This window comes from Eleutherodactylus coqui, chromosome 3 (assembly GCF_035609145.1).
Source record: "Eleutherodactylus coqui strain aEleCoq1 chromosome 3, aEleCoq1.hap1, whole genome shotgun sequence".
Taxonomy (NCBI): domain Eukaryota; kingdom Metazoa; phylum Chordata; class Amphibia; order Anura; family Eleutherodactylidae; genus Eleutherodactylus; species Eleutherodactylus coqui.
The window spans coordinates 239,792,997-239,820,248 of record NC_089839.1 but is presented as its reverse complement, the minus strand read 5'-3'; the positions used below and the strand labels follow the sequence as shown (position 1 = coordinate 239,820,248).

The 27,252-nt window shown below is 42.3% G+C and overlaps 1 protein-coding gene across 3 annotated transcripts; it reads left to right on the top strand.

Moving 5' to 3' along the window:
• On the top strand, positions 1-27,252 carry LOC136619985 (coagulation factor XIII B chain-like). 3 transcript variants are annotated; one of them, XM_066594717.1, is made up of 8 exons: positions 1-111; positions 11,051-11,227; positions 13,859-14,026; positions 16,291-16,476; positions 16,697-16,882; positions 19,465-19,665; positions 24,930-25,001; positions 27,024-27,252. In XM_066594717.1, coding segments are annotated over exons 1-8 (1,077 nt in total). In that variant the 5' UTR covers positions 1-26; the 3' UTR covers positions 27,026-27,252. The 3 variants fall into 3 exon arrangements, with proteins under 3 accessions (XP_066450814.1, XP_066450813.1, XP_066450812.1); XM_066594716.1 differs by having other exon boundaries at positions 24,897-25,001; XM_066594715.1 differs by having other exon boundaries at positions 24,813-25,001.

Sequence of the window (27,252 nt, the reverse complement as noted above, 5' to 3'; positions counted from 1 at the left end):
CTATACACTCTTGTGCTGGAAGCAGAATGATCTCCCTTTGCCATTTCCTTCTCCTTAGCTCTGCTATTATAACATGCCAAGGAATATCTTCTACATATGACAATCGGAAAGGTAAATCTCATATTATTTATGGATGTTAAGAATAGTAGTAAAAAGTAATCTGTTGTATTCTTAACTTTTTATTTATAGCTGAAATTGTTCATTTTTATATACATTTGCTCTTCAGAATTGTATGTACTACTAAGTAGAAGGCAAGCAAGTCTGTGTAGCAAAAACTGCCAATTCATCTTTCTATCACCTTCACCCTAAAATAAAAAGGAGGAAAATTAGTTTATCTGTCAGGAATCTAAATTAGCCTTATGTATATAAATGAGACAAATTGAATATATTTTTCAGAATGTTAGCTATTTACTGTATGTCAATTGTCAATTATAGAATATTTTTTTCATTTTTTGAGAAATTGATGAAAGTCATATTATAGTAAAGATTTTACTATCAAGACATTTGAATAACTAGACTGACCCGATGTTCGCTATGCAAAGATAAAATGCTTGGTAAAGTGGTTAAAAATATTTTAAGAACTGTCGAGCAGAGGATTCAGCTTGAACTGTTCGCCGTCCACAGCTTGGTCTTCCACATTTTGGGGACATGGCAGCAGTCAAACTGGTAAGCACTTGATATGAACATCACTCAGCAACGCTTGACTCTCTCTAGTGGCGGTGTTGGCTGAAGCACAACAGCGCCGCTAGACTTAACATAGGAATTTTAACCTTGCCTGAGAGGTCACTCAATGTATCAAACTCAAATTTTATTATTTTATGGCGGTGGTGAGGATGTAATAAATCTAATGACAGCAAAATCATCCACCAAAGGTCACACAAAGGGGTCAAAGTGTGGTGCCTGTAGGCTTTTATATATTAAATGTTTTCTAAGGGCGCCCACCCACTGGCGATTTTTTCCCTGCGAAATTCGCAGCATTTTTTTCTCTGCAGGGGTCTATGGGACTTGTAATGTTAAAATCGCGATCGCGCAAAATCGCGATTTCGCGGTAAATTGCGATTTTGCGCGATCGCGATTTTAACATTACAAGTCCCATAGACCTCTGCAGAGAAAAAAATGCTGCGAATTTCGCAGGGAAAAAAATCGCCAGTGGGTGGGCGCCCTAAGGGTGGATTTGCACACAAAGTGGATTTTGGAAAAACACCATTACAGTGTTGTGGCACGCCGATTGCAATAAAAACGTGGAGCTGGAGTTGACATTACAATGTCAGCCTGAGCCCATGAGACCGTGCCTTTGGCGCTGGGCGCCAATGAGTGCCTGTTTTCTGTCATTGCAGAAGTTCCCTTAGGAGTCATTTGTTAGGAATCTCTCAGTGTTTGATGTTTCCTTCCTTTTCTTCAATATCTGCTGTGGTGTATGGACTAATTGGCCAACATGGAGGTGTTTTTACCTACCCAGCCAATCGGTCGTAGTGAAAGTGTATTTATTCTGGGTCCGCCTCTACGTGGCTGTCAGGTATTTCCTGACTGAGGTGTCTGATGTGGCAGCGAACTCTGCAGCTAAGTATCAGTGGTGATATTATTACCGTGGGGCTTATTCACCTGTACCTAGCTCTTTAGCATTTCCATCTGCTATAAATCCTTCCTTATCCTTCATCTAGGGACAGGTTAGGTCCACTAGATTCGAGGCATGGGGCCATCTTTATCGGGACAATTACCCTGCTTTTAGGCAGGATTCACCAGGGAGTAGTTGGGTAGGGAGAGGTTTCTCTTTCCTGCGTTCTTTGTTTCTCTTGTTTCTGTGATATAATACATTGGTCTGTTGCGGACATTATTACATCTTAACCCTTTCCAATCCACTGTCTGACGTCTAAAGACATTATGATTTAAGGCTTTACAGCTCCGATGTTGGAAGATGCCCGTTGGGGTTCTCTTACTGTATATTGCCTCGCTGCTGTCGAAGCCTATCCAATGTGTCACCTCATGCAGTACTGGCTTTAGCCAGCATTTAGCGCTGTTGTATAACAGCAGAAAAAGAGTAAGCCCCATAGGAAAACCAGGATACCAATTGGATTGGAAAAGGTTAATCTGACATTTTAGTGATGTCTGTGGTTGCGCTTTAGTTGCGCTGTAGACAAATGTAACATACAGTTTTTGATGCCAAAACCAGGAATAGGAAATATAAAGGAAGGCCACATACAGTATTTTTCCTTAGTGCTGGATCTACTTATGGCTTTGGCTCAATAAACTGCATCAAAAGCTCTTTTCCAAAAAAACTGTTTGTGAAATCACCCTAATGGGTATTTCTAGTGAAAGACAAGAAGAAATAATACTATGCATGAATAGGTTGAGCAAAAGAATCTGATCCAAAGTCTGGAAGGAATGAAATGGGATATAATTTGCAGAATACATGGGGCTGAACTTATATGGGCTGTGCCAAAATCTAAAGTTATCCCCTATCCACAAGACAGGGAATAAATACTTTTCTGATCATGAGATCTGACTGTTGGAAACCCCACTGATCCTGAGAACGAGGGTCACGACAGTCCCCTCATGAATGAGGCAGCAGTCGCACATGCATACTACCAATCCATTCATTTCAATGACATTTTAGTACAACCCCTTTACGAAATATATCAAGGAGTATAAGTGGCTCTTTTCGAAATGTAATCCTTAAGAGCTTTTTATAATTTTATCCAAATTAAGCTTAATGATTGTATAAATTAGAAGTTATCGTTATCTGCATTTCTAACATTCCTCATCATTTTCAGGCATCCATTACTGCTCATCTAAAGGCTGTCGCCCGTGCTTCTGTTTTCTGAAAGGCTAGTCTGCTAAGCAATGGATTAATAGGCGGCAAGCAATGTATCAAAGTGCAAAATCATTACAGATTTATTCAGACATACAGAGAAAAAAATCTGACAATCTTTTTAAGTGTTTTGTTGTTGCCTATGTAATACAGTAAATACAGCTCTCAGAATCCTGTGCTTACTGCATCTGGTTATATAATGACTCATTCTGTTATTACATAAGAGCTCATGAGTCATTGTGCGTGGAGCATGTAAGGCAGCGCACAGACGTTGTATGGCTACTTTGTAAGCTGCATAGGTTGTGTGCCGTCATAAAGGCTCCATCTATCGCTCTATGTGCAGATATATTTTCCCAGCTCTCGAATAAGGCCGGACTTGAATTAAGGATTCCACGAGCGGATGATCCGCGGTGATAGGTGGATCAATCAAGTGCATTGAATTACACGGCTTTGCTCACATTAGCATGTCAGAATTGTGTAATCCGCTCATGTAGCCTTTGTTCTATTTTACCGCAGATATCCACTCTTAGAGCCCATTGTACCCTATAGTCATGGATATACCCACAGCCCATACAGAATTACATTGCGTTTGGGCTGTGAGTATCCATGTCATTGCTAAGTGCCGGTGCGGGAAATATAAACAAAGAAAAAAAAAAGATACGCTACGAATGACGGCCTGCGTGAGTACATGGTTATGCACAGTACAATTTCATCATCATACGCGGCTTTACGCAGTATCATAGCCAGGGTCAGAGCTTGGCATCCACTGCAGGCCTTCACAAGCGGATTCCGCTTACAGCAGTGTGAGCCCAGCCTAAGAGGTGCCTCCTGATATCTCCATGCATATGAAGTCTGATTGGATGGAATCACATAGGAAAAACCTCTGTATGCTTCTCAATGAAAGTGGAAGCAGTAGAGCCTCGTGTGGTGCAGAGTGTAAGCTCTCGCCTACGACCTGGAGGTTGCAAGTTCGATTCCCACATGAATCAGGTAGCCGGCTCAAGGTTGACTCAGCCTTCCATCCTTCCGAGGTCGGTAAAATGAGAACCCAGCTTGGTGGGGGGTAATTAAGTAACAATTACCTGAAAGCGCTGCGGAATACGTTGGCGCTATACAAATACCATGATTTGATTTTGATTTGAAGCATACAGAGATACGGTAGAGGCTTCATGCAACACAAGACAAAGAGAGCTATTATACTGCGATGTGTTTGAGCTATAAATCTCAGCAGAGAATATGTTCAAGGTAGAACATATACTTGTGTGCTGGTAAGTGTACATTTACACTATTCTTAATTTGCTAAAACTAGTTTTATTCAAATCAGCAAAAAATTCATGTTTTTCGGGGTTTTTTGGAGTAAGGTTCTGCTGGGCTTTTTCGCAGTACCATTACTGTTGTTTGGAAAGGATATAGCTAAACGCAGGCAGAACTGAACATGGAAAATGTATCGCTTCACTATGAGTCTTGTTTTCTTGTTTCTGCTGTTATGGGAATAAATCATATTCCAAAAGATTTCACTGGATTTTGCTCCAGATTGGTTATAATGAGAAGCTTCATGCATGAATATATGTATTTGAACTCAGGGGTACTCCCCGTGAGCCCCAATACCCTTCTGGTTTATTGAAAGCAAGTACAATACAGTTATACTGAATATGATGCACCATTTACATGCATACCTCTCCCAATATCATAACAACTCATGATTGGTCTAGTATGGAATGACGCTAATGATTAACATATGTTTACGCCCCAGGTGTATGTTGCTATGTGAACACATAATTTCTAGGAAACGCAATTAGAATAGACTATCAATATCTCTGCCTGGACCAAGGAATCCAAGGGAGCAGATAAGAAGTAGCCCCCCCTCCCTTATGAGTGGTGGGCATCGCAGATCTTTCTCATGAGAAACACATCTCAGGACCTTGTTAAGTCTTGTGTAGGAGTGTATTTCCATGATACCAGCATAAGAATGAACCAGTTAACTATTTCACTGCTAGCTATTTTCTATAAGGGGGATATATGAATATATACATATGTACATACGCTTGCATAGGCTGCTTTAAGAAACACATTTATATTATTATTACTACAACACTGCTTATGTTCTTTCAACCATGTGTTTCTCATTTACTCGATTACCTGTACACTTGCTTTGATCTGCATACCTTTTGAGCCTACATAGTGGCAAATTATTTGACACATTCTACTCTGCTCAACTGTAAGGTATTCAAGTACCTTTGTTAGTGACTATAATTATGTGGGACTATACTGCATTTATCTGATTTACCAGTTCTAATACAGCGAATATTTGTTCATCTAAAATAATCTGTTGCCTCTACCAACTTCTCCCACATTTACATAAAAAGGGGACAGATAAATAAAAAACTAAAAATCTTATTAGTCATAAATACCACATGGGACTTACCACTGGGCCTTGGGATGTTATCTGCCAATTTCCTAAAAAAGGTGTGTTTCGGGATACTCATATAGGAGAGACCATCATGTGAAAGTACAAAGGTGGCAGGTGTAAGCTGAGAAAGTGTCCATAACCATCTTGTTCAACAGAAACCATTTATAGGCCTCGTTTCTGAATACAATGTAGATATTTGGAGGAAGTGCTAGAAAAGTATGGTTGAGGACAACAGCTAACCACCAGGCCAAAACAATATCTACTGTCTTTTATTTGATTGTCTCATCATTGTAATGAGTGCAAGACAGATTCACTGACCTACAGTAATTACAGGTGTATCCATTTTTAATTTGCTGGAGCTCACTGGCATGCATGGAGTTTGGCCAGGTCTTTCATTTCTAACATATTAAGGGGAATGGCTATATATGGCATAGTTTCTGCACCTATGTGACTATGTGCACAAATCCTGCTATTTTTAAGTTTGTCTGATTTGTCAAAAGCCTTAAAGGGGTTGTCCCGCGAAAGAAAGTGGGGTTCAGCACTTCTGTATGGCCATATTAATGCACATTGTAATGTACATCGTGCATTAATTATGAGCCATACAGAAGTTATTCACTTACCTGCTCCGTTGTTAGCGTCCCCGTCGCCATGGTGCCGTCTAATTTCAGCGTCTAATCGCCCGATTAGACGCGCTTGCGCAGTCCGGTCTTCTCCCTGGTGAATGGGGCCGCTTGTGCCGGAGAGCTGGTCCTCGTAGTTCCGCCCCGTCACGTGTGCCGATTCCAGCCAATCAGGAGGCTGGAATCGGCAATGGACCGCACAGAGCCCACGGTGCACCATGGGAGAAGACCCGCGGTGCATCGTTGGTGAAGATCCCGGCGGCCATCTTGCTAAGGTAAGTAAGAAGTCGCCGCAGCGCGGGGATTTGGGTAAGTACTAAACCTTTTTTTTTTTAACCCATCCCTTGGGTTTGTCTCGCGCCGAACGGGGGGCCTATTGAATAAAAAAAAACCCCGTTTCGGCGCGGGACAACCCCTTTAACAATAATCTCATGATGCTTAGCAATTTATTATCCCCATTCTGCATTTGGCACATCATAGTCCCTTTATACTGAGGATTGTCCATGACAGTAGAAACAGCCTTCCAAGCATTCCTCGGGCTCTGGAACTAAAATCTTTTTTCACTGGCTGGCATGTATCCAGGTGTCCTTTCTTTCCAGTTTGACTGAATTGACAGTTGTCAACTGGATCTGGTATGGACCATCAAATTTCGGTTCCAACTTTTTCCGATATGTCTTTTGAGGACAAGCCAGTCTCCTGGAAGCAAATTATGTAACCCCTCTTTTGAGTCTGGATCTGGAATCAAGGAAAATACACGTTTATGAGTGACAATTAATTCCTGATGCAAGGCACTCACATGGGTGTTAGGTGCACTGTTCAGACACAATCTTCTGCTTCCGTTTCAGGAGAACATGGGTGTTGTCTGATTCTATCTGTTTCCTGAGCTTATATTCACTCTCTTCCAGCACTCTTTGGGTTAATAGCTTCAGGCCTCCTGTTCAGCTGATGCACCTTTTCCAATGACCGCCCTAAAGAGCTGCCCTGGGCCTTTCAGACCTTGCTGCAGTGTTGATGAGAGTTTGTTCCCTTCACTTCATGTCTAGCCGCTGCTTCAGCAGTTACCTTGCTACCTTACATTCTGCTTGAGTTCTGTGTTCTTTGTTCGTGTATTCTGTGGTCTGTTATTCCCGTTGTCCGCTTCTCTGTTTATCCTTGTTCGCTTGTTCCTCCTTTGTTTCTGTACTCCCTGGTGTTGTTCTATCTTTGTCATATAGGTGTTCTGGCCCGCCAGGGTAAGCTAGCGTCTAGAGGAAGACCATGGGGGTCATCCTTATCCGGACGAGTGCTCCGTTTATAGGCAGGGATCTCCTCTTCTGGTTATCAGTTCAGGGCAAGATACCTTCCCTAGTTTCCATAGATATATGGGGCTGTTCATTTTGTATCTTACCTCCCACACTGGGGTTGGCTGTCAGCCATGCTGGATCAGATCTTCAACTACCCAATAGGTTCATACAGTGGTTCCACATCCACAGTCGTTACACTGGGCCTGGAAGTGTTGGGGTAAATATAGGCCTGTTACAGGCCTATTCATAGGCTTTTTATAAACATAACTTTATATGGGGCAGCTTGGTGTTTCTACTAAGTATGATTCTTACTGAGTAGAGGGCTAATAAAATGTGTACCTCTATTATTTTCTATGACTTCTGGTACACTATATATACAAATTACTTTTTCAACAATTTCTTACAAGCCATGCCTTCAGCTAATCTAAGAAGAAGTCTATGCAAACCAACACAAACTCCCAGGCACCTACCTTAGGTAGCTGTATGTAGTCAATCTGCAGTCACTGCAATGGGTAGTCTGGCCTTGGAGCAATAGTGAGGAGGTACTTTTGCAACTTTACCTGGGTTTGTCAAGTGCAAGCCATCCATTCCTGCACAAACCTGGTCACAGCATTGTTAAGCTCTCTGGGAATCCAAGAAGACACTACACCAAACATTACCTATTTTGACTCCAGCATTGGTCCATGGTTCAAATGTGATATCATAATGTGGGGCATTCGGGGGAGGCACAGGTGTCTACCTTCCCTCCAGACTCCCTTCTTATCCAGTTCCAGACCCTCCTGGTGCCACTCCTCCTTTCTCCTTGGGTGGGTTGGTCCTGCAAAATGGACAACAAAGAAATATCTGCACCTGATTCAATTGCAACTAGATGGATACTTAACATTTCCAGTGGGAGTTGGACTGCCATCTTGGCTGCTGGATCCATCGCTCGATTTCCTAAGGCCCCTGGAGTTGTTTTCTTGGTATGAGCCTGGATCTAGATAATGGCTACCTGTTTGGGAACAGCTGAAACCTGATATGACAAGAATACTGCCTCTGTATTCTGGATTGGTTTACCTGATGATTCAACAAAATTTCTACTGCACCAGAAAGGGTCCAAAATCGAATGCTATTCCAACGGTGTACCTTGAGTCGGTGTAGACATTTACAGTCTGACCTTCAGCCAGTTTACACATTTCAGCGAGTGCCATCAACTCAACTCAACCTCCTGAAAAGATTTCTCAGAAGGGAGTGGTTTCTTTACAATTATCTCATTGTTGCTTACTACTGCATAGCCTATTTTTACTTATCGATTTTCATGGTATCTGGAGCTATCTACGAAAACTCAAAATCTGCATTAGCAATGGGGGTTTTAACAGCATTTTCAAGACCCCTGGTCTTGTTTTCTATTAATTACAAACAATTCTACATTTAAATGTAGACATCATAATTGATAAAAATGACCTTATTTGTCATTAGATATTCAATCCAAGCAAGCAGTATTAGTAGTTACACCTAATGTGACGTGCAGTACATATAAATAACCTGATTGGCTTGTATTTAATATTATCTGTATGTTTGTTACCGAGATTGAAAGTGTAATACACTTTAAGGCCGAGGTCAGACGAGCGTGGTTTACACGCTGCTAAGCAACGTGAAAACCATGCTGCTGTCATCTTGAAAAAGATTGCATATCTCTAGCTTCATGGAGCAGACGGGTCACACACCTGTGGTGTGGGCTGTGTGCTTCCACGGCTCCCATAGGAGCCTATTGAAAGCACCTTGCACAGCACACACTACGGAGTTGACAGGTGAGTCGGTACTCGCTGTCCATTCTTTTTTAGAAGTGCAGATCCTACGCTTATAAAAAGGGTCCATGTGAGCGCATTTATAGCAACCTATTGGTTGCCATAGCAGCATGGGTTACACTTGTGTAACCAAGCCCTAAGTAAACCCATGTTATTAACTTGATTCTGTTTATAATGTACTCAATAATATATATCACACATTCCACTCAAATCGAGATAATTTCTTCTGTGCTAGAGAAGGAGGGGCAAATCATTATGCAAGAGAAATCTTACTCATCTTTTCTTCCTCCCTTTACATCACTTAACTCCACCCCTTGTGGTCAGGCTAAGTGTTTGGGTATGTCTCTATCAGTATATGTCCTGCAGTCCAGCCATACACATACCATAAAACAGATAAGACACAACTATGTATATACGGGCCCTTCACACTCTTACACACAAAAATATTATATCTACATTTTATGATCAAACAACAAGATCAGAGCCAACAAAAATTACATCCTAATTCACATGTGCAGCAATAACACAGTCATTACCACAGTCATTACACTGCCACCCGTACCCCTGTGGGGTGAAATGGAAAAGTAAACTTCCCCACACCACATTTAGCCCAATACGGCTCTAATACATCTGCTGCATTGTCACATTGTGGGAAGGAGTCGGTGGAAGACATAGAGATGGGGGCGAGGCCACACCCACTGAGGCTGCCCCACTCTCCTCAGGCAAATTCAAGTCTATGTCCATAAAACATCCTTTCAATTCAACTTCTTTGTAACTTCCAGCACACACTTTCTGTGACACTTTAATTCATTTATTCACTTTTTCTTTACATCATGATCTGCTTTCCAGCTTCCACATTTGCTCTCAAACTTGCTTCATTTCTCTACATTGAGACAAGCAATTTTGGGCATACCCATCTTTTTTGCTCATGACCTCCACTGGTCATATCTCTTGGTCCCTAGGACCATTACTGTTTCAACATCAAGGCCTTAATTGCCCATGCCAAACAGGCTGTACGCTGATCTAACAGAGACTTTCTGGATAAGTTCTTAATTTATTATTCCATAATCCCAGATTCTGATTTAGTCACTCTGGCTGTAGGGTATCATTTTTTTCTAGTCTCTCACCATCTTGAGACACAGCCACAATACAAAGAGGCACAGCAATACCAACACAGTGTACATCAATCCAGCAAAAGTTTGTTTCACATACTGTTGCATTCATTTGTACAGTTTGTTCACATGCACTCACACGTCCAAGCTGAAGCGTAGGCTTCACTTCTTATGACCCATATTAATCAGACAAGAGATTTCTTCCTATTCTAGCAGTCTGTCTGTGAGGACACACCAGTGTGGCTGTGAGAACAGCCAGTGCATTCCTTGTCTGGGCAGCATAACGAAACTCATAAAAAAGGGGAGACATTCCTTGTGCAAACTATTCTATCTTTTCCATAGGGTGCATAATACATGTATGTAATTTCATGATCTACAGTATGGAAAGATTTATCTCTTGTAGACAATACCTTTTAAACTGAAACTCACTGCCGTAATCATCAACTGGACAGAAATTTCTGCTGACGCAGCTCTAAGACCATGTTCCAAATGGGGGATTAAATCTTGCTTCTACTTTCTGCTGTGCATTTGTAGTTTGACTTGTCCTGATACCTTACGTAGAAGCACCCACATTCATTTGGGCTAATCCACATATGACCACCCACTGTGGTTTCAGCATTTTCTGCATATTTCTTCCTTTTTTTCTGCTAAGTGATTTCCAAATCTATAGCAGAAAAATTTGGAACCATGTAAATTATCATGGGAGTTGGTTTCTGAGTGGATTTCATAACTGAAAAACTCCATCATGAAAAACTGCCCTTAAAGCGTGGCTTTCTATTCTTGTTCACAGAGGGGGGTCCACAATAGGATACCCACTCTATAATGCCTATTTACCTTAAAAGGGCATATGGACAAGGGTTGTCTTCATGAGATTTTATTAAATTTGATTACTAAGTATAAAATGCATTTATTGAAACTTTCTTCTAACACCTTAACTTTATTTTTAACACTTTTCAAAAATTAAATTAGAGGTTATAATATTTACATGTTCATTGCACATATGAAGTAATATTATTGTACTTATCACAGGTACCTGCAAAGCGCCAGCCCTAGAGAATGGACAGCATGTGCCAAAAAAAGTTTTTTTCCAAGTTGGAGAATGGCTGCAATATCATTGTGATGAAGGCTACATGACTGCACAGAGGAATATTGTGGAAAATGTACAATGCCTTTCTTCTGGATGGTCAGCGGTACCCAATTGTTCTGGTACTGTACATAAACCAGTCAATACAGACAACATAACGTTATGATTAGAGATGAGCGAGCACCAAAATGCTCGGGTGCTCGTTACTCGGGACGAACTTTTCGCGATGCTCGAGGGTTCGTTTCGAGTAACGAACCCCATTGAAGTCAATGGGCGACCCGAGCATTTTTGTATATCGCCGATACTCGCTAAGGTTTTCGTTTGTGAAAATCGGGGCAATTCAAGAAAGTGATGGGAACGACACAGCAACGGATAGGGCAGGCGAGGGGCTACATGTTGGGCTGCATCTCAAGTTCCCAGGTCCCACTATTAAGCCACAATAGCGGCAAGAGTGGGCCCCCCCCCGCACTGTCAGCATAAAGATCATTCTCCTCTGCCATAGCTGTAACAGCTGTGGCAGAGAAGAACGATGTTTGCCCATTGAATTCAATGGAGCCAGCAATACAGCAGGTTCCACTGAAAGCAATGGGCTGCCGGCGATCGCGGGATGAATTGTCGGGAAGGGCTTAAATATATAAGCCCTTCCCTGCAATTCATCCAGAAATGTGTTACAATAAAAATATATACCTGGCGTTCTGCGGTGCTCCTGCAGGCTGTCGCTCCCTCCTGGTCACCAGCAGAGCATTGCTTTCTCTACGAAGGGCTTTAAATCCCCGCCTCCAGAAACAAACGTGCCTTCAGCTGATCACAGCCAATGACAATGATGTCATTGAATGGCTGTGATTGGCTGAAGGCACGTGTGTTTCTGGAGGCGGGGATTTCAACCACTGCGTCCAGAAAGCAATGCTCTGCCGGGGACCAGGAGGGAGCGACAGCCTGCAGGAGCACTGCAGAACGCCAGGAGAAGTGAGTAATGATTTTTATTCTTTGCTCCGCTGTATTACCGGCGTATAAGGTGACAGTTGGGGGGTCGTCTTATACGCCCCGTCGCCTTATACGCCGGTATATATTTTTATTGTAACACATTTCTGGATGAATTGCAGGGAAGGGCTTATATATTTAAGCCCTTCCCGACAATTCATCCCGCGATCGCCGGCAGCCCATTGCTTTCAGTGGAACCTGCTGTATTGCTGGCTCCATTGAATTCAATGGGCAAACAGGGCATATAGAGAAGAGAACAGAAATCGCAGATCGCACATAGGTGCGATCTGCGATTTCTATGGCCTAAGAAGGATCGTTGGGGTTCTTGAAACCTAAAATCACTCCTAACACTCTCCCTATAGCAGCTCCGGCATCAACAACACTTTCCCTGAACTATGTCAGAATGCATCTGTGGAGAGCCGCGGGAGGGGCAGATTTTAATACTCGGGTGACACCAGATCTCGCCAGCCACTCACTGCAGGGGGGTGGTATAGGGCTTGAACGTTGCAGGGGGAAGTTGTAATGCCTTCCCTGTCTTTCTATTGGCCAGAAAAGCGCACAAATTTCTCAGGGAAGAAAATGAAAGTAACCCGAACATCGCGTGGTACTCGTCACAAGTAACGAGCATCTCGAACACCCTAATACTCGAAACTGTCAAGCTCGGACGAGTATGCTCGCTCATCTCTAGTTATGATGTAGCAATTTTTTATGTATTTACCTAGTAGGACCTGCTACTATATCTAAAAATTTCTGTTGGTGTAGGGTTAGATGATGACTTGCTGTGTACACTGGAAAATAGCTTCTCACGTAAAGTCTTAGGAAAACCAACCCAAATTACATACATTATTATGTCTGCATGTGCAGAAAGTTTGTCTACTTTCAAAGAGACAGTAGAAACACTGTAGCTCTATGATTCTAGATTACTTTACTTAGTTAAAGGTGATTCCTCACTACTTATTAAATTTTGGTCTCTTCATGTATAGGCTTATATTCTTATCTGCAGGGTGAAAGGCTGATATATCAATGGGCAATACTAATATGCAGGGCCCAACTGACAAATTTTAGCCTGAGGGACAAGTACACAGTACTGGCCCTTGAGTAGTGGGCCAACCTAAGGCTGGAAATACCATGTAACTGGCTACAAGCCATCTCCACACAAATTACAAAATTGTGCAGCCATTAGTCACCGAGGGTGAATGTGGTCTAGCCACAGATCCGTCACTTCCACTTTTGCTATTGTTCGCCTTCTAGGACAGAGCTGAACAATGAAAAAAGAAAGCAGAAGTGTGGACAATTCCTAAGTTGTGAGGAACATCTTTGCACATAGATAAATAAAAAAGTTAAAAAGTAAGTAGTGATGGTGTCAATAAATGGAATACAGACAGACTTATTCACAATTGTTACTAGGGTACTACATTAGATGGCATCCAAACCCATTGACGAGAGAGAGAGAGAGAGAGAGAGAGAGAGAGAGAAAGAGAGAAAGAGAGAAAGAGAGAAAGAGAGAGAGAGAGAGAGAGAGATGGATGACAGTGGCTTTTAAAGGGTTGACAGCTGTGATCAGAGTTCACACTGATCACAGCTGTTGCTGGCGGGTGTCTGCTGTGAGAAACAGCCTGCACCTGCAGTGCATGGAGTGAGATTGGCTCCGGATCCCCCTCCATACAAACCCTAAATGCTCAGGACGTAACGATACATTCTCTGTCCTTTAGGGGTTAATGGGAGACCTGAAAGTAAAATTTACACATGGCTATTTTTTTAAATCATTTTAGAAATCACCTGCTCTTTTCAACCAAAAATGGGCTTAGATATCTTGCCTGTGGTTTACTCCAATGGATCAGTGGCAAAGTTTTCATGTAAAGAAGGGTTTATATTGAATGGATCAGAAATCAGCCAGTGTTACTATTATGGGTGGGACCCACCATTACCGACATGTCAAGGTACTGTAAATATCAAATGTTGCTTCTTGCAGTTAATTATTCATATGTCAAGATTCTTCTCTGCTCACTGGTACGAGATGAAGCATATAATGCAGGAAAGATGTCCAGTACTGAATGTATCTTCAGAAAATCTTCAAGTGTATTAGGACATCTTAAAATAACAGTCAGAACATGGCAGGAAAATCCTACATGTTTCAGACTGATACAGTTTATGTCCCATTTACACAGGATGACTGATAGCTAAACGATCTGCAGGAGTGTGTGACGTCACAGCTAGTTGTTCGCGCTTATGCAGAATGTTTAGACAGACAGATCATCACTAAGAATCGCTGACTTCTCTGTTAGCGCTTCGTATTTTCATGTGAAACACTTAGAGGGGAGCGTTTAGTCACAGTGAGATGTAGAAGTACCAATAATGATTGTTATGCTCGTTGAAAGTGAGTGACAAACGAAAATTAAATGACCATTAAACAATTGCTTTGCATTTAACATAATGATTATTGCGCATTTTTGTTCGTTTGAACAAATTTTGCATGATAATTGTTCAGTGTACATGGCCTTTTACTCATGTCATGGCTCCTGAGACTAAAGGCCCAGCAAATATTATTGCTCAAAATTCTTTCCAACGAACGAATTTGTGCGATAATCGTTACATGTAAATGCAGAAAGTTGTGAACATTTCGTTCACTTGTCCTCTATGGCTGGTTTTTTGCCGGTATAAAAATAGTGGTCAGGCAGTTCAAAATTCGTTCCATTTGAATGGAAATTGTTCACCTGCTTGATGACTTGAGGGCAGTGAACAATGTACTCATTTTGTTTGCCTTGCATACGTAATGACTACTTTTTTTATTCATGTTGGGAGAAGACAATGGAATCCTACTGGCTAAATAATCCCCCGCATAAACACACGTCCACCCGAGCAAACAACTGATACTGGAGTTTACTTTAGATAATGAACTGTAATTTTATGCAAAAAAAGTCAATTCATGTGTTTGTTTGGACATTTCAGCGATAATCGTTGCGTGTAAATGGTCCTTAAAATGTAGTTTAAAAAAGACTATCCCTGCCTTCTAATTGCCACATGATTATCACACCTGTAAAGGTTTCATAGTGTGAAAACCAGAACAAAGCAAACAGTTATTGCTTGAATTAACCCAAAAGAATGTATAAACCCACAGAGAAAAGAGATATATATTATTATAATAAATACATCTTGTCTGCCTGTCTTGTCTCCTAACAACATAACTTAGTGTATAGTGCTGTGGGAATGTGGCAGGTTCCCCTCAAGTGTTAACTACTAGACCATAGATCTCCAAGGCCATTAGATATTAACTCATAACCATTCTAGACCACCTTGAATAATGTATAGCAATAGTAACTAACGCACTTCCCTAGACCAGCAGAAATAAGAGATATTAACCCTTAAACCAAACTAGATCTCTATGGATATTACAGATACTATCAATAACCCACATGAAAATTCCTGTTTAAAAATCTTGTAGCGGTATTGCAAAGATTCTGATTAAATGTGATTGAAAACCATAAGGTTGGTTTTACACGGGCAATAAAATTGTGCAAGATTTGTGCGTTGCAAGACGCACAAATCTTGCACAAATATTAATTCCATTCATTTGAATGGGTTTATACACATGAGCGATGTTTTCTTGCATGGCACTGCGATGCAATGCTATGCAAGAAACACATTGCAGTATGTTTTATCTACTTGCAATATCACCCATTATTTTCATCGGGGCCGGCGGCAGCAACGCTAGCCCCATTGAAAGCAAAAGGAGTACTCTGCGATCCTCTGACAGCAACGGCAGGGGATTCCTTCATCCCCACACGGGGAATCCCTTCAGACGTGGCTGGGAAATCCCTCCAGCCACGGGGGGTTGAAGGGATTCCCCACGTGGATGAAGGAATTCCCTGCTGCTGCTGTCAGAGGATCACAGAGTTTTCCCATTTGCTTTCAATGGGGCTGGTGCTGCTGACACCTCAATGAAAGCAATGGGATGAAGAAATTCCCCGCTGTGATGTGAGGCAGTTTTCCCATGAAAACGCCACAAATCCATGGGGCTTTCACATGGCGGAAAGTGCGATATTGGGCCATGAATCACAGCCCGATATCGCCCTCTCCAGTGTGAAACTAGCCTTAAATCCCTCTGTCATAACTCTTATTTATTGGACTCTTCTATGCATAAAAATTTATATGGATTGCAGTACCAGGCAGTTATGATCACCATTCTTTCAATGTCTTATTACAGACTCCGGTGAAAGGGTCAGGTGTGCACCCCCTCCACAGCCAAATAATATACATGCCATTAAGCTCAAAAGTGACTATTTCAGTGGAGACAGAGAAATTATAAAATGCAAACCTGGATTCCAGCTTTATGGTGCTCAGTTCGTTGTTTGTAAAAATGGACACTGGACATCGCCACCTCAATGTGTTCGTAAGTTTTGAAATGACATATTCTAATTACTAATTACAGTGTAGAGCCTTTTGGTTTGATCTTTTTTGAGGTGAGATTCAATAATAAATTACCCAGCATTACCTGTGAAATAGTCCAATCTATTACTTCTAGCTGAAACAAAATGCATAGTCAATAACAAAACCATACACTAATGAGGTTCCATCTTACAATGGTGATATTTTAACTTCTTTGAATCAAGGTTCACATGACTGTGATGATCCTTCCTCTATATCGTTCGGAACACTGGATTCAACAACCATAAAGCCAAAATATCCGAGTGGAAGTGTTGTAATGTATAAGTGTAACAATGGTTTTGAAATAACTGGGCTACAAGAAATAGCTTGCATCAATGGAAACTGGTCTTTGCCCCCTGCTTGTATTGCCCGTAAGTATGTTGTCTTAAAAGTATGCAAAAAAAGAAGCGAAGGCATCAGCTCACCATCCAAGATATGTCAGCCTCTGGCTTGATGGATAATTCATATGAAGCACCTAATCACAACATACATAATATGTGAACAAAGCCCTAGGTTATACACAGCTATGGAGTGAAGAAAACACGTAGTGGACCAAAGATCCATCCCAGATTTTACATGCAAAAAAACAAACACATGCAGGCAGGGGCGGAATTATAGATGGTGCAGAGGATGCGGCTGTACCCAGACCCAGGAGCCTTAGGCGGCCCATAAGGCCTCTCTTCTCCATATAGGGAGCCCAGTACTATGAATAAAGCATTATAGTTGGGGGCTCTGTTACAGATTTTGCACCGGGGCCCAGGAGCTTCAAGTTACGCCTCTGGATGCAGGCAATCCTCAATAAAAGTTTAAACGATCATATCCAATAAGCTGTTAAAAGTTTTCTATGACAATCACCCCTACGAACCTGTCAGTTAACCCCTCAATGCTAATCACATACAGCGAGCTGCTGTTGCCATGATGGTACCGTCGTTTTTCTACGGGTTGTGCACCCCACCTACTTTACATGCTTTAGTAAAGTTGGGACTTTTTATGCTTTGAAGTTGGAGACATTTTTCTATTTGTATTGAAAGTATATAAATTTTTCATTAATCTTTAAAGCTTGAAAGGGTTACCAAGTTGTCCAACTCCTAGAAAAATGTGAATATGGATAAAATGGATCTCTGCTAACAAATGTATAATAAAAGGCATAAGACTAAGGGCTTATTCAGACGACTGTATATCGGCCGGGTATTCACGCCGGCCGATATACGGCGTCTCTCTCTGCAGGGGGAGGAGGCTGGAAGAGCGGGAGCAGTGCTCTGAGCTCCCGCCCCCTCTCTGCCTCCTCTCCTCCCTCTCATCGCCCCTCTGCACTATTTGCAATGAGAGCAGGCGGGACGGGGCAGGGCTGAATTGCGGGAATTAGCACCGCCCCCATCCTGCCTCCCGTCATTGCAAATAGTGCAGAGGGGCGGAGAGAGGGTGGAGAGTTGGCAGAGAGGGGGCGGGATCTCCCCCTGCAGAGAGGGACGCCGTATATCAGCCAGCGTGAATACGCGGCTGATATATGGTCGCCTGAATAAGCCCTGAGACATACAGTATTAGGCCTTAGTCAGACGGGCGTTTTTAGCCGCGATTTGCGCATGCGCATGCGTCCGGCGATTTTATAAAACCATTGCTTTGCAATGGTATCGGACACATGAGCGCTTTTTATGCGCTCGTCCGATAAATTATAGAACAGAAATCGCAGATCGCACCTATCTGCGATCTGCGATTCCTGTTCTCTTCTCTATATGCGCTCAATGGGGCCGGCGGCAGCAGCGCCGACCCCATTGAGAACATATAGAAGACAAATCATTCTTCTCTGCCACAGCTGTAACAGCTGTGGCAGAGAAGAACGATGTTTGCCCATTGAATTCAATGGAGCCGGCAATACAGCCACTCCATTGAAAGCAATGGGCTGCCGGCGTGCGTGGGGTGAATTGTCGGGAAGGGCTTAAATATATAAGCCCTTCCCTGCAATTCATCCTAAAATGTGTTAAAATAAAAAAAAATTGTATACTCACCTTTCCGCTGCAGCCGGAGTCCAGCCGCGGCCGCTGTCAGTTCTCCTGAACTGCTTCTCGGCACTATTCAGCCGGCGGGGCTTTAAAATCCCCGCCTGCTGAATGATCTGCCTCTGATTGGTCACAGCCCTGACCAATCAGAGGCAGGTTTCACTCACACACCCATTCATGAATTCATGAATGGGTGAGTGACTGCTGCTTCTCAGCGCTGAACCAATCAGAGGCAGGTCTCACTCACACCCATTCATGAATTCATGAATGGGTGTGAGTGAGACATGCCTCTGATTGGCTCAGCGCTGAGCCAATCAGGGGGCAGGTCTGACTCACACCCCCTTCACACCCACTGCAGGACGGCCGCGCGGAGCTCCGGCTGCCGGGAGAAGGTGAGTATATATATATTTTTTATTTTTACACATTTTAGGATGAATTGCAGGGAAGGGCTTATATATTTAAGCCCTTCCCGACAATTCATCCCGGGCTCGCCCGCAGCGCATTGCTTTAAATGGAGCCGGCTCTATTGCCGTCTCCATTGAATGCAATGCGCTGGACAGCTCCGGTCCTTTTGCTACAATCTTATATGCGGTCCACTTCGTCAAAGGAACCCTTAGGGTGACTACCCACTACAGATTTTTTTCTTTTTTCCTGCACGGGTCTATGGGACTTGTAATGTTAAAATCGTGATCGCGCAAAATCGCAATTTACCGCGATTTTGCGCGATCGCGATTTTAACATTACAAGTCCCATAGACCCCTGCAGAAAAAAAAATGCTGCGAATTGTATTTGGCGAGTGTCTGCGGTCATCTGCAATACAGAAAAAGCAGGTATGTGGGGTTAGAGCTGGATTCCGCAGCCGGCTTTTGTGTATTGTTGTTTGAGCAGCTTGATTAGAAGACGAAATAGAGAGACCCAGTTAGTTCTACAAGTCAAATTCTGCTTCATGTTTTCAGATTCTAACTCATGCCGACTGTCCATAGATAAAATTGAACAAAATAATTTAGTGCTGTCAAAGAGTGCATCCATGGATAAAGCCTATAGCGATGGTGATAAAATTCTCACTCGATGTAAAACCAATTTTTATCGTGCCTCCCCATCTTCAGCAGTGGAATGTTTAAATGGAGAGATGAGCTATCCAAAATGTACTCAGGAAAGTAAGTATAGTTTTATGTTTTGTGTCTAGTTAAATTTGTGAAATGTGTTTGTGTATATATATATATATATATATATATATATATATATATATATATATATATATGTAGTACATATCCGCGTTATCGACCTTCATGCCATCCATGTTCAGTATAGAACTTTTAGTAGTGACCTTAGAGGGGTTTTCCAGGCATAAATACTATTGATAACCTATCATCAAGTTTCTGCTCCAACCTCTGTGTACCGTATTTTTCTGTGTATAAGACGTGTTTTTTTGCCCATTTTTTGGGGCTAAAAATCAACCTGCGTCTTATACATGGGGGGCTGGCTGGGGCGCGTGGAGGGGGGGGGGGTCAGGTTGCCAAGTCCTCCTGCACGCCGACAGAGCATTTCTTCCTGGAAGTGGGACTTGAATTCCCCGCCACCAGCAAGTTACTGCTCTGATTGGTTAATCCAGCGCCACATCAGCCAATGAAAGCCAGCTCTGGATTAACTAATCAGAGCAGTAACTTGCTGGAGGCGGGAAATTCAAGTCCCACTGTCAGGAATAAATGCTCTGTCGACGTGGAGGAAGACTCGATGGCGGCAGGAGGACACAGCAGCAGGAGGATTCAGCAGTGGCAGCAGCAGGAGGGCACCGCGCATCAGGAGGAGGACACAGCAGCAGCCCATGCGAGGACCGGAATGCCAGTGGTAGGTGAGTATTGTTGTTTTTTTTACATGTAATGTAGTTAGGGCTTATTTTTGTTTAAAATCCTTTTTTCAGACTTTTGGGTGGGAAAGTAGGCGGTGCGTCTTATACATGGGGGCATCTTATACATGGAAAAATACGATATTTGGAGCAGACAACCTCCCATGTAGTAGCTGGTGCTTGTAACTGCAGGTAGGGCTCCCATTGATTTCCGCTCCGACCTCTATTATTGCGGCGCTGACAGCATGCCCCCAAACACCTGATCGGTTGGGGTCCTGAGCGACGGAACCCGGCCAATAAACTATTGATGACCTATCCTGATGATGTTTTACGTAGCCAAGTAATTCTGGCATTGTTTTTCACCACATATTGTATTTCATTTAGGTGGTAAGAAGTAGACTGATAGAATTTGTGTATCCTTATTAAAAGCACCAACATTGTGGAGAATTCTTTAAAAAATTGTAATTTTTTCATATTTTGAACTGTAGTATGTTAAGTATGGGCAAACACACTGTACAAAGTTTTGATAAGATATATATTTCCATGTTTACTTTATTCTGGAAGCAAATTTGAAAAAAATTAGGTTTTTATGAGCAATTTAGGAGATGTACAAATTGAACATTAATTTTAAAAATTTTGAGGAAGATTTTGTATTCCTACACCAAGCCAAGATTGCAAAGGCTCATAGGTGTCAAAATGATAGATACTGCCACAAATTACACGATTTAAAAAAATACACCCGATAAAATATAGGGGGGTCATGAGTATTTTATCCCCACAGTTTTTTTTAAGAGTTAATGCAATTCAGAGAAGAAAAAATAAAATTTTTGCAAATATGTCATTTTAAAGACAATTGTGTTTCTATAGTGCACATAAAAATTAGCATGTGCACCCCAAAATGGATACCTCTGTTTGTCCTTACGCACAATGGGGGCAAAAAGGAAAGGAGCAGAAATTTTTGCTTGAAATTATTTCAGGCCTTATTGCACACTTGTAGACCCCATGAGCTGCCAAAATGACAGAACACCCCCACAACCCATTTTGAAAACGGGACCTCCTAACAAATTCATCTAGGGGGGAAGTAAGCATTTTAACTCCCTATTTTTTTGCAGAAATTAAGGTTAAACAGGGGAAAACATTTTTTAGAATTTATTTTTTCGCAAATATGTGTACTTTGTATTTTGACCTTATGGTTTTTGAATGAATGTAAGCAAAGCAGATGGAAAACTTACGAGTTTCATTTTCCTGGCAATTGTGTCATTTTATGTCCTTATTCAAATGAAAACGGCTGGCTGATATACGCTAACGTGTGATGCACGGGTGGGTGTATATGCTGTCGGGCTGTCTTCCGCTTCCCTCTCCCTCCCCGGCTCTCTGCAAGGGGAGGAGGCGGGACGGGGCAGCAGGTAGTGTGCTGAGATCCTGCCCCTTCCCCCCCCTCCGCTGTTTGCAATGGGAGGGGCGAGATGGGGGCAGGGCTTTGGGCTTAGTCCCCCCCGTTCCGTGCCTCCCATTGCAAACAGCAGCAAAGGGCAGAGAGGAGAAGAGAAGGGGGTGGAGTTTAGCAGTCATGCATCAAAGCATCGAAAATTGGGAAAACGCACCCTAAATTTTATTGCACTACTTCTGTGTTCAGCAATATCCCCATTGTAGCCCCAATATTCTTACTGGAAACATTGCTAATTTTGTAATGGAGGCACACACTTTGGTTTTCAGAACACAACAGAATAAATTGCTCTATTGCTCACTTGTGCAGAAAGAAAATAAACACATCCCCCCTTTTTTGGCATTTCCTAAATCTTAGATAAAATGAATAATGTAAAACTGTGTGAAATTTTTCAAAACAGGTAATTACAGAGGCCTTATTGGGATGGGCACAAGGGGCAATAAAAACAGGAATCCCTCCTCCTCCAATGCTTGCTGGAACATGGCATCTTTTTTTGAGGGTATTTATCAACCTCAGTGGCAGGAACGGGATGTGGAAAGTGACGCTTTATGAACTTCGCACCTCCTCAGACTCGTGTGCTTGCTGAGGTGCGGTGGTCTCAAACAGAAGGCACTCAACAACCTGCTGCTGGAACTGCAGGAAAGTGAGCGATCCCGGAGACTTTTTGAAAATTATGTAGGCATTATAGGTAGCGATCTGAATAAGGTAGATTGCTACCTTTTTTACCAGGCCTTGGTCTTTTGCTTCACCAGGTATGGCTGAAGCACCTGGTCAGACAGGTCTATACCCCACATAAATTTGTTGTAGTCGGTGATGCAGACAGGTTTTCTCTTGCCTGTAGTAGCACCCTCTACCGTACTACTACTGAGGTGTCTGCATGCACAGTTGAAAGCATGTAGACATCTTTTGTGTCGTGTCAGTTGACTGCAAGCAGTTGGTCACGTGCAATCACGTATGATGCCCCCCTTTCCCAACTCCTGGACACCAGGGGCTGCGGGAATCCCGGTCTGCTTTTTTTTTCACTGTCTAGCAGGGCCCTGTATTTGCAGCGTGTAGTGATTTGAATAGTGGGACACTAGTATAGTAGTTTTCCTTATACATATAGTACCCCTTGTGCAAGAACGGCACCATTCGCTCTCAAACTATTTTTCCATTGATGCCAATATTGTGTAATCTGAAGGATTAAGGTGGCTGTCCCGTCTTAATATCTAAAAAAAATTACAGGTATAGCCTGTTGTGCTCTTGCACACTTTGTATAATTTGATGCCATACCTGATATGCTTGAATGGGATGAACTGCCGAAACTAGAGCTGCCCCTTGAAACTCATCAGGGACTCATCAACTGACAGATTTTTCTCAGGGGTAGGTACATTTTGAAAGGATTCTCTTAGCGGGGAGATTAGGGACCTCATTTTATTTAATCAATCATAGGCAGAGTCATCTCTTGGAGGACTTGTGAATTATCAGATAGATGGAAGAAACTCATTAGCGTTACACAACGATTTGGGGGTATAACTCCTGCAAATACAGGGATTGCATGCACAGCATTGGTAGACCAGTATGAGCAGATAAAGGTTGGTTTTTAAATTAACGCATTAACCATTTCCAATCCACTGTCTGGCGTCTTTCTACATTCTGATTGAAGCCTGTGCAGCTTTGATGTTGGAAGATCTCTAGCAGGGTATTCTAACTATATATTGCCAGCCGCTTTGTTGTCAAGGCCACTCCGGCATGTCACATACTGCAGTACTGGCACTAGCCAGCAGATGGCGCCATTGTATAATGACAGAAAGAGAAAGCCTCCTAGGAAACCCTGAATTCAAAATTAGATTGCAAAGGGTTAACATTATGACTCCCAAGGTTTTTTTTTTTATTTCTGGGACACTTGTGGGGGTCCATAGTTTGGAATTGACAGAAGTGGGGTTATCTGCCATAAATTGTCTAGCATAGATGTTGGTCTGCTGTACAATTAAATCTACGACTTTATCACTGATATATAAATTAAAAAAATCAAAAGGGGCAAAATTAGCAACATCTGCATTTACATCTGGAGTCGCTACAAATTGCGGTATTTGGAGGGAAAGTTAAACTGCAGAATTCCACATTGCTAAAGGCATTGCACTACTCAGCCTTGGTGACCTAACAACTGCTTCAACCACCAATGGGCTAGCGATAGAACTAGAGTTGTCACTACTAGAATTAATTTGGGCATTGCTACCAGAACTGCTGGAGCAAAGCACTGTGGGACATAATAGGACATTTTTGTGTTTTATAGAACCACGCAAAAGCTTAAAAGAAAAAAAAAGCTGGAGGTGAAATGGAGGTAATAACATAGTATTGCCTGAAAGAGAGAGGGAGAGAGAGAGAGAGGGAGAGACCTACAGTACTAAGCAGTATGCAATTTTTTTTTTTTAATGAAAATAAACCGCGGGTAAGCGCATGTAAAGGTGTAACACTGCCTAAACACTGTTACAGCCCACCAAACAAAAAAATTGAACAAGAAGAAAGAAAGTGAACAGTGGTGTTCTTCACTTTGTGGGTGCAGAGGGGTGATCATGGGTAATGAGGGGTACTTTCATCAACTCTTTCCCTACACCACAGGATTATTAGCTCTCCTCTCACAAAACCACTCAGCGGGGGAAGAGAAAGAAACAACACTAATCCTGTGCTGTATTTACTAAACAAATGACATGGATCGCGGTCATAGGTGTATGACAGTGGTCTACTTTACAAGGGACCAATGACAATGGTCCCTGGTGGTTGCTCTGTGCCAACTACTGCAAAAGGCAGCCTGGCATATAACTTCTGTGCATGTGCATGGAAGTTTGCCACAGGCGTGTGCAAATCTCTGGCATGGGAGTGGGGGGGGGGGGGGGGGTTCAGATCTTTAAGAGGTGACATTCAGGGAGGCCTCAGGTACTATGTTTGTAAATGTTTAGTTACCTTTTAAAAACATTGACTCCGTATCATAGAATCATAATGCATCTCCAAAATATGTATATGTGTTGTAGAACCTTGCCGATTAACCCAAGAAAGATTAGATGAGAACTTTTTGGAACTTCATTCAGATAATGATTATAAAGTATTTTTTGAAGATGGAGAGATCATTCATTTCATATGTAAAGCAGGATACACCACAACGGACACAACTGGACTATGCATTAAAGAAGACATTTTCTACCCTGTTTGCTACCAAATATGTAAGTAGATATAAAAACCTGAAATTGTATTAATTGTAGAGATGAGCGAACCTACTCGGCCACGCCCCTTTTTCACCCGAGCGCCGCGATTTTTGAGTACTTCCGTACTCGTGCGAAAAGATTCGGGGGGCGCCGTGGGTGAGTGGGGGGTTGCAGTGGGGAGTGGGGGGGAGAGGGAGAGAGAGAGGGCTCCCCCCTGTTCCCCGCTGCTACCCCCCGCTCCGCCACGCCTCCTCCACCCCCCGGCACCCCCCCGAATCTTTTCACCCGAGTACGGAAGTACTCGAAAATTGCGGTGCTCGATCGAGTAATTACTCGAAACGAGTATATTCGCTCATCTCTAATTAATTGACAAAAATCAATGCCCTGGACTGGAATTCTGTGTTAGACTATATTTAGGATGTGTATCCTACACTGATTAGCCATAACACTGACAGGTAAATGAAATAGTAACATAGTATGTAAGGCCAAAATGAGACATATGTCAATCCAGTTCAGTCTATTACCCCCAATGTTGATCCAGAGGAAGACAAAAAAAAAGGTATAAGCCAATTTGCTCCATTTAAGGAAAAAAATCCTTCCTCGTGCCCATCTGGCAATCATAAGTGATTATAACATAGAAAAACAGTGATTATCTAATAATAATAACACCTGTCAAGGAATGGGATATATTAAGCAGCAAGTCCACAGTCAGTTGACACACAGTGTATCACAGCTTGCTGCGTATTAGGCTGTGCAATGATAGGCCAATCAGAGTGCCCATATTGATTTCTGTCAAAAGCACCTACAAGAACACTTACCTAGGAAAAAGATGACCCAAGATGCACTATGGGAAGAAGGCAGGCCAGTAGTGTGCTCACATGAATGTCAGATGTCAAGGTCTCTAAGCCTCATACTGGCTGTACCAGCTTGAATTCTTCCCATAGTGTTCTCTGGTGCCATCCCTTCTTCAGGTAAGCAATATACACACACCCAGCTATTCACATGATGTGAAAGAAAAATTGATTCATCTGACCCGACCACCTTCTTTCTTAATTTCATAGTCCAGTTATGATGATCATGTGTTCATTGTACAGATGTAGCAAGTGTCAGACAAACAGTCATGGTGGTGTTCTATGTTAAAGTAGACTGCCGTTCATAAACTTAAAGGGGTTGTCCCGCGAAAGCAAGAACAGAAGAGCAGACTGCGCAAGCTCGTCTAATCGAGGCAGAAGAAGGCTTCGGTCTGTGGTTATGCAGCCCCATGCACATTAAGCTGTGATGTACTGTCTGTCCTAACAGCATTCTATCATAGGCAGAATTGACTTTTTCAGCAAAACACCAACTTCAAGATCTGACTGTACTTTTGTTGCCACATATTCCACCCCTGTGGTATCATTGTCATGAGTTAATGTTATACACTTTTATTTATGGCTTGCCTGTGGGCACATGGTCATCCACTCTGGGTGCTTAGGTTATTCTTAGGTGTAAGCACAATGTCAAGAGGCAGTTTTAAACTTAAACTATCCACAGTATGCTCTGATTTCGTGTGGATGAGGTTTTCAAAACCCCAACCACGTACTTTACTATAAATCGCTGTGGACTTTTGGTGTGGAATTTGTAGGAAATCTGCCCATTTGGACCCGGCCTAATTGTTCAATTAAAAGACATTCTTTTTTAAAGATACAGACCCCCAAAATAATTCAGACCTCAGATGTCAGATCCCACAACTGATTTATATGTCAGACTTCACAATTAATTATCCCCCTATATTAGATCCCCTCACCAGTATTTCACGGATCACACCTCACGCTCCCTCTAGTAAGCATTGTGTGCATCAGTGGTGCTACGTCTAATATTAGGCCAAGAGAATGTAGGTTGCATTATTTTTCGTTGTCCCCCTGGCTGGTTCTCACAGCACCTCACTTGGGGATCCCTGCCATAGACTATTAAGATTAAGAAGAAAGAGCTCCAAATCATTATGCTGCAGTCTTCTTAGGATGTTAACATTTTAATTTCCCCTAAAAATATTCTACCTTACAGAATCAACAAAACCAGATATGGAGAGAAAGACCTCTTGAAAATGTACTTCCTGATCAAAATATACTATTCATCTGTCAAATAGTAAGAAGCTCATTAGAGGACTATGTACAATGTTTTATCAATACCAAGAACTAAAGAAGAGCTGAAGACACCTATTCTGTAATCCTCGGAATGCTTGCTTGTAATGTGATATAACATTACTGTATTACTCTAGGAATACAATGTAAAA

Excerpts from the sequence above, each read along its gene's own strand:
- LOC136619985 (XM_066594715.1), top strand. The coding sequence starts at position 27 with ATGATCTCCCTTTGCCATTTCCTTCTCCTTAGCTCTGCTATTATAACA. Across the intron at positions 16,477-16,696 it reads ATCGCCACCTCAATGTGTTC|GTTCACATGACTGTGATGAT; the intron begins GTAAGTTTTGAA and ends CTTTGAATCAAG. Across the intron at positions 19,666-24,812 it reads TCCAAAATGTACTCAGGAAA|AACCTTGCCGATTAACCCAA; the intron begins GTAAGTATAGTT and ends TATGTGTTGTAG.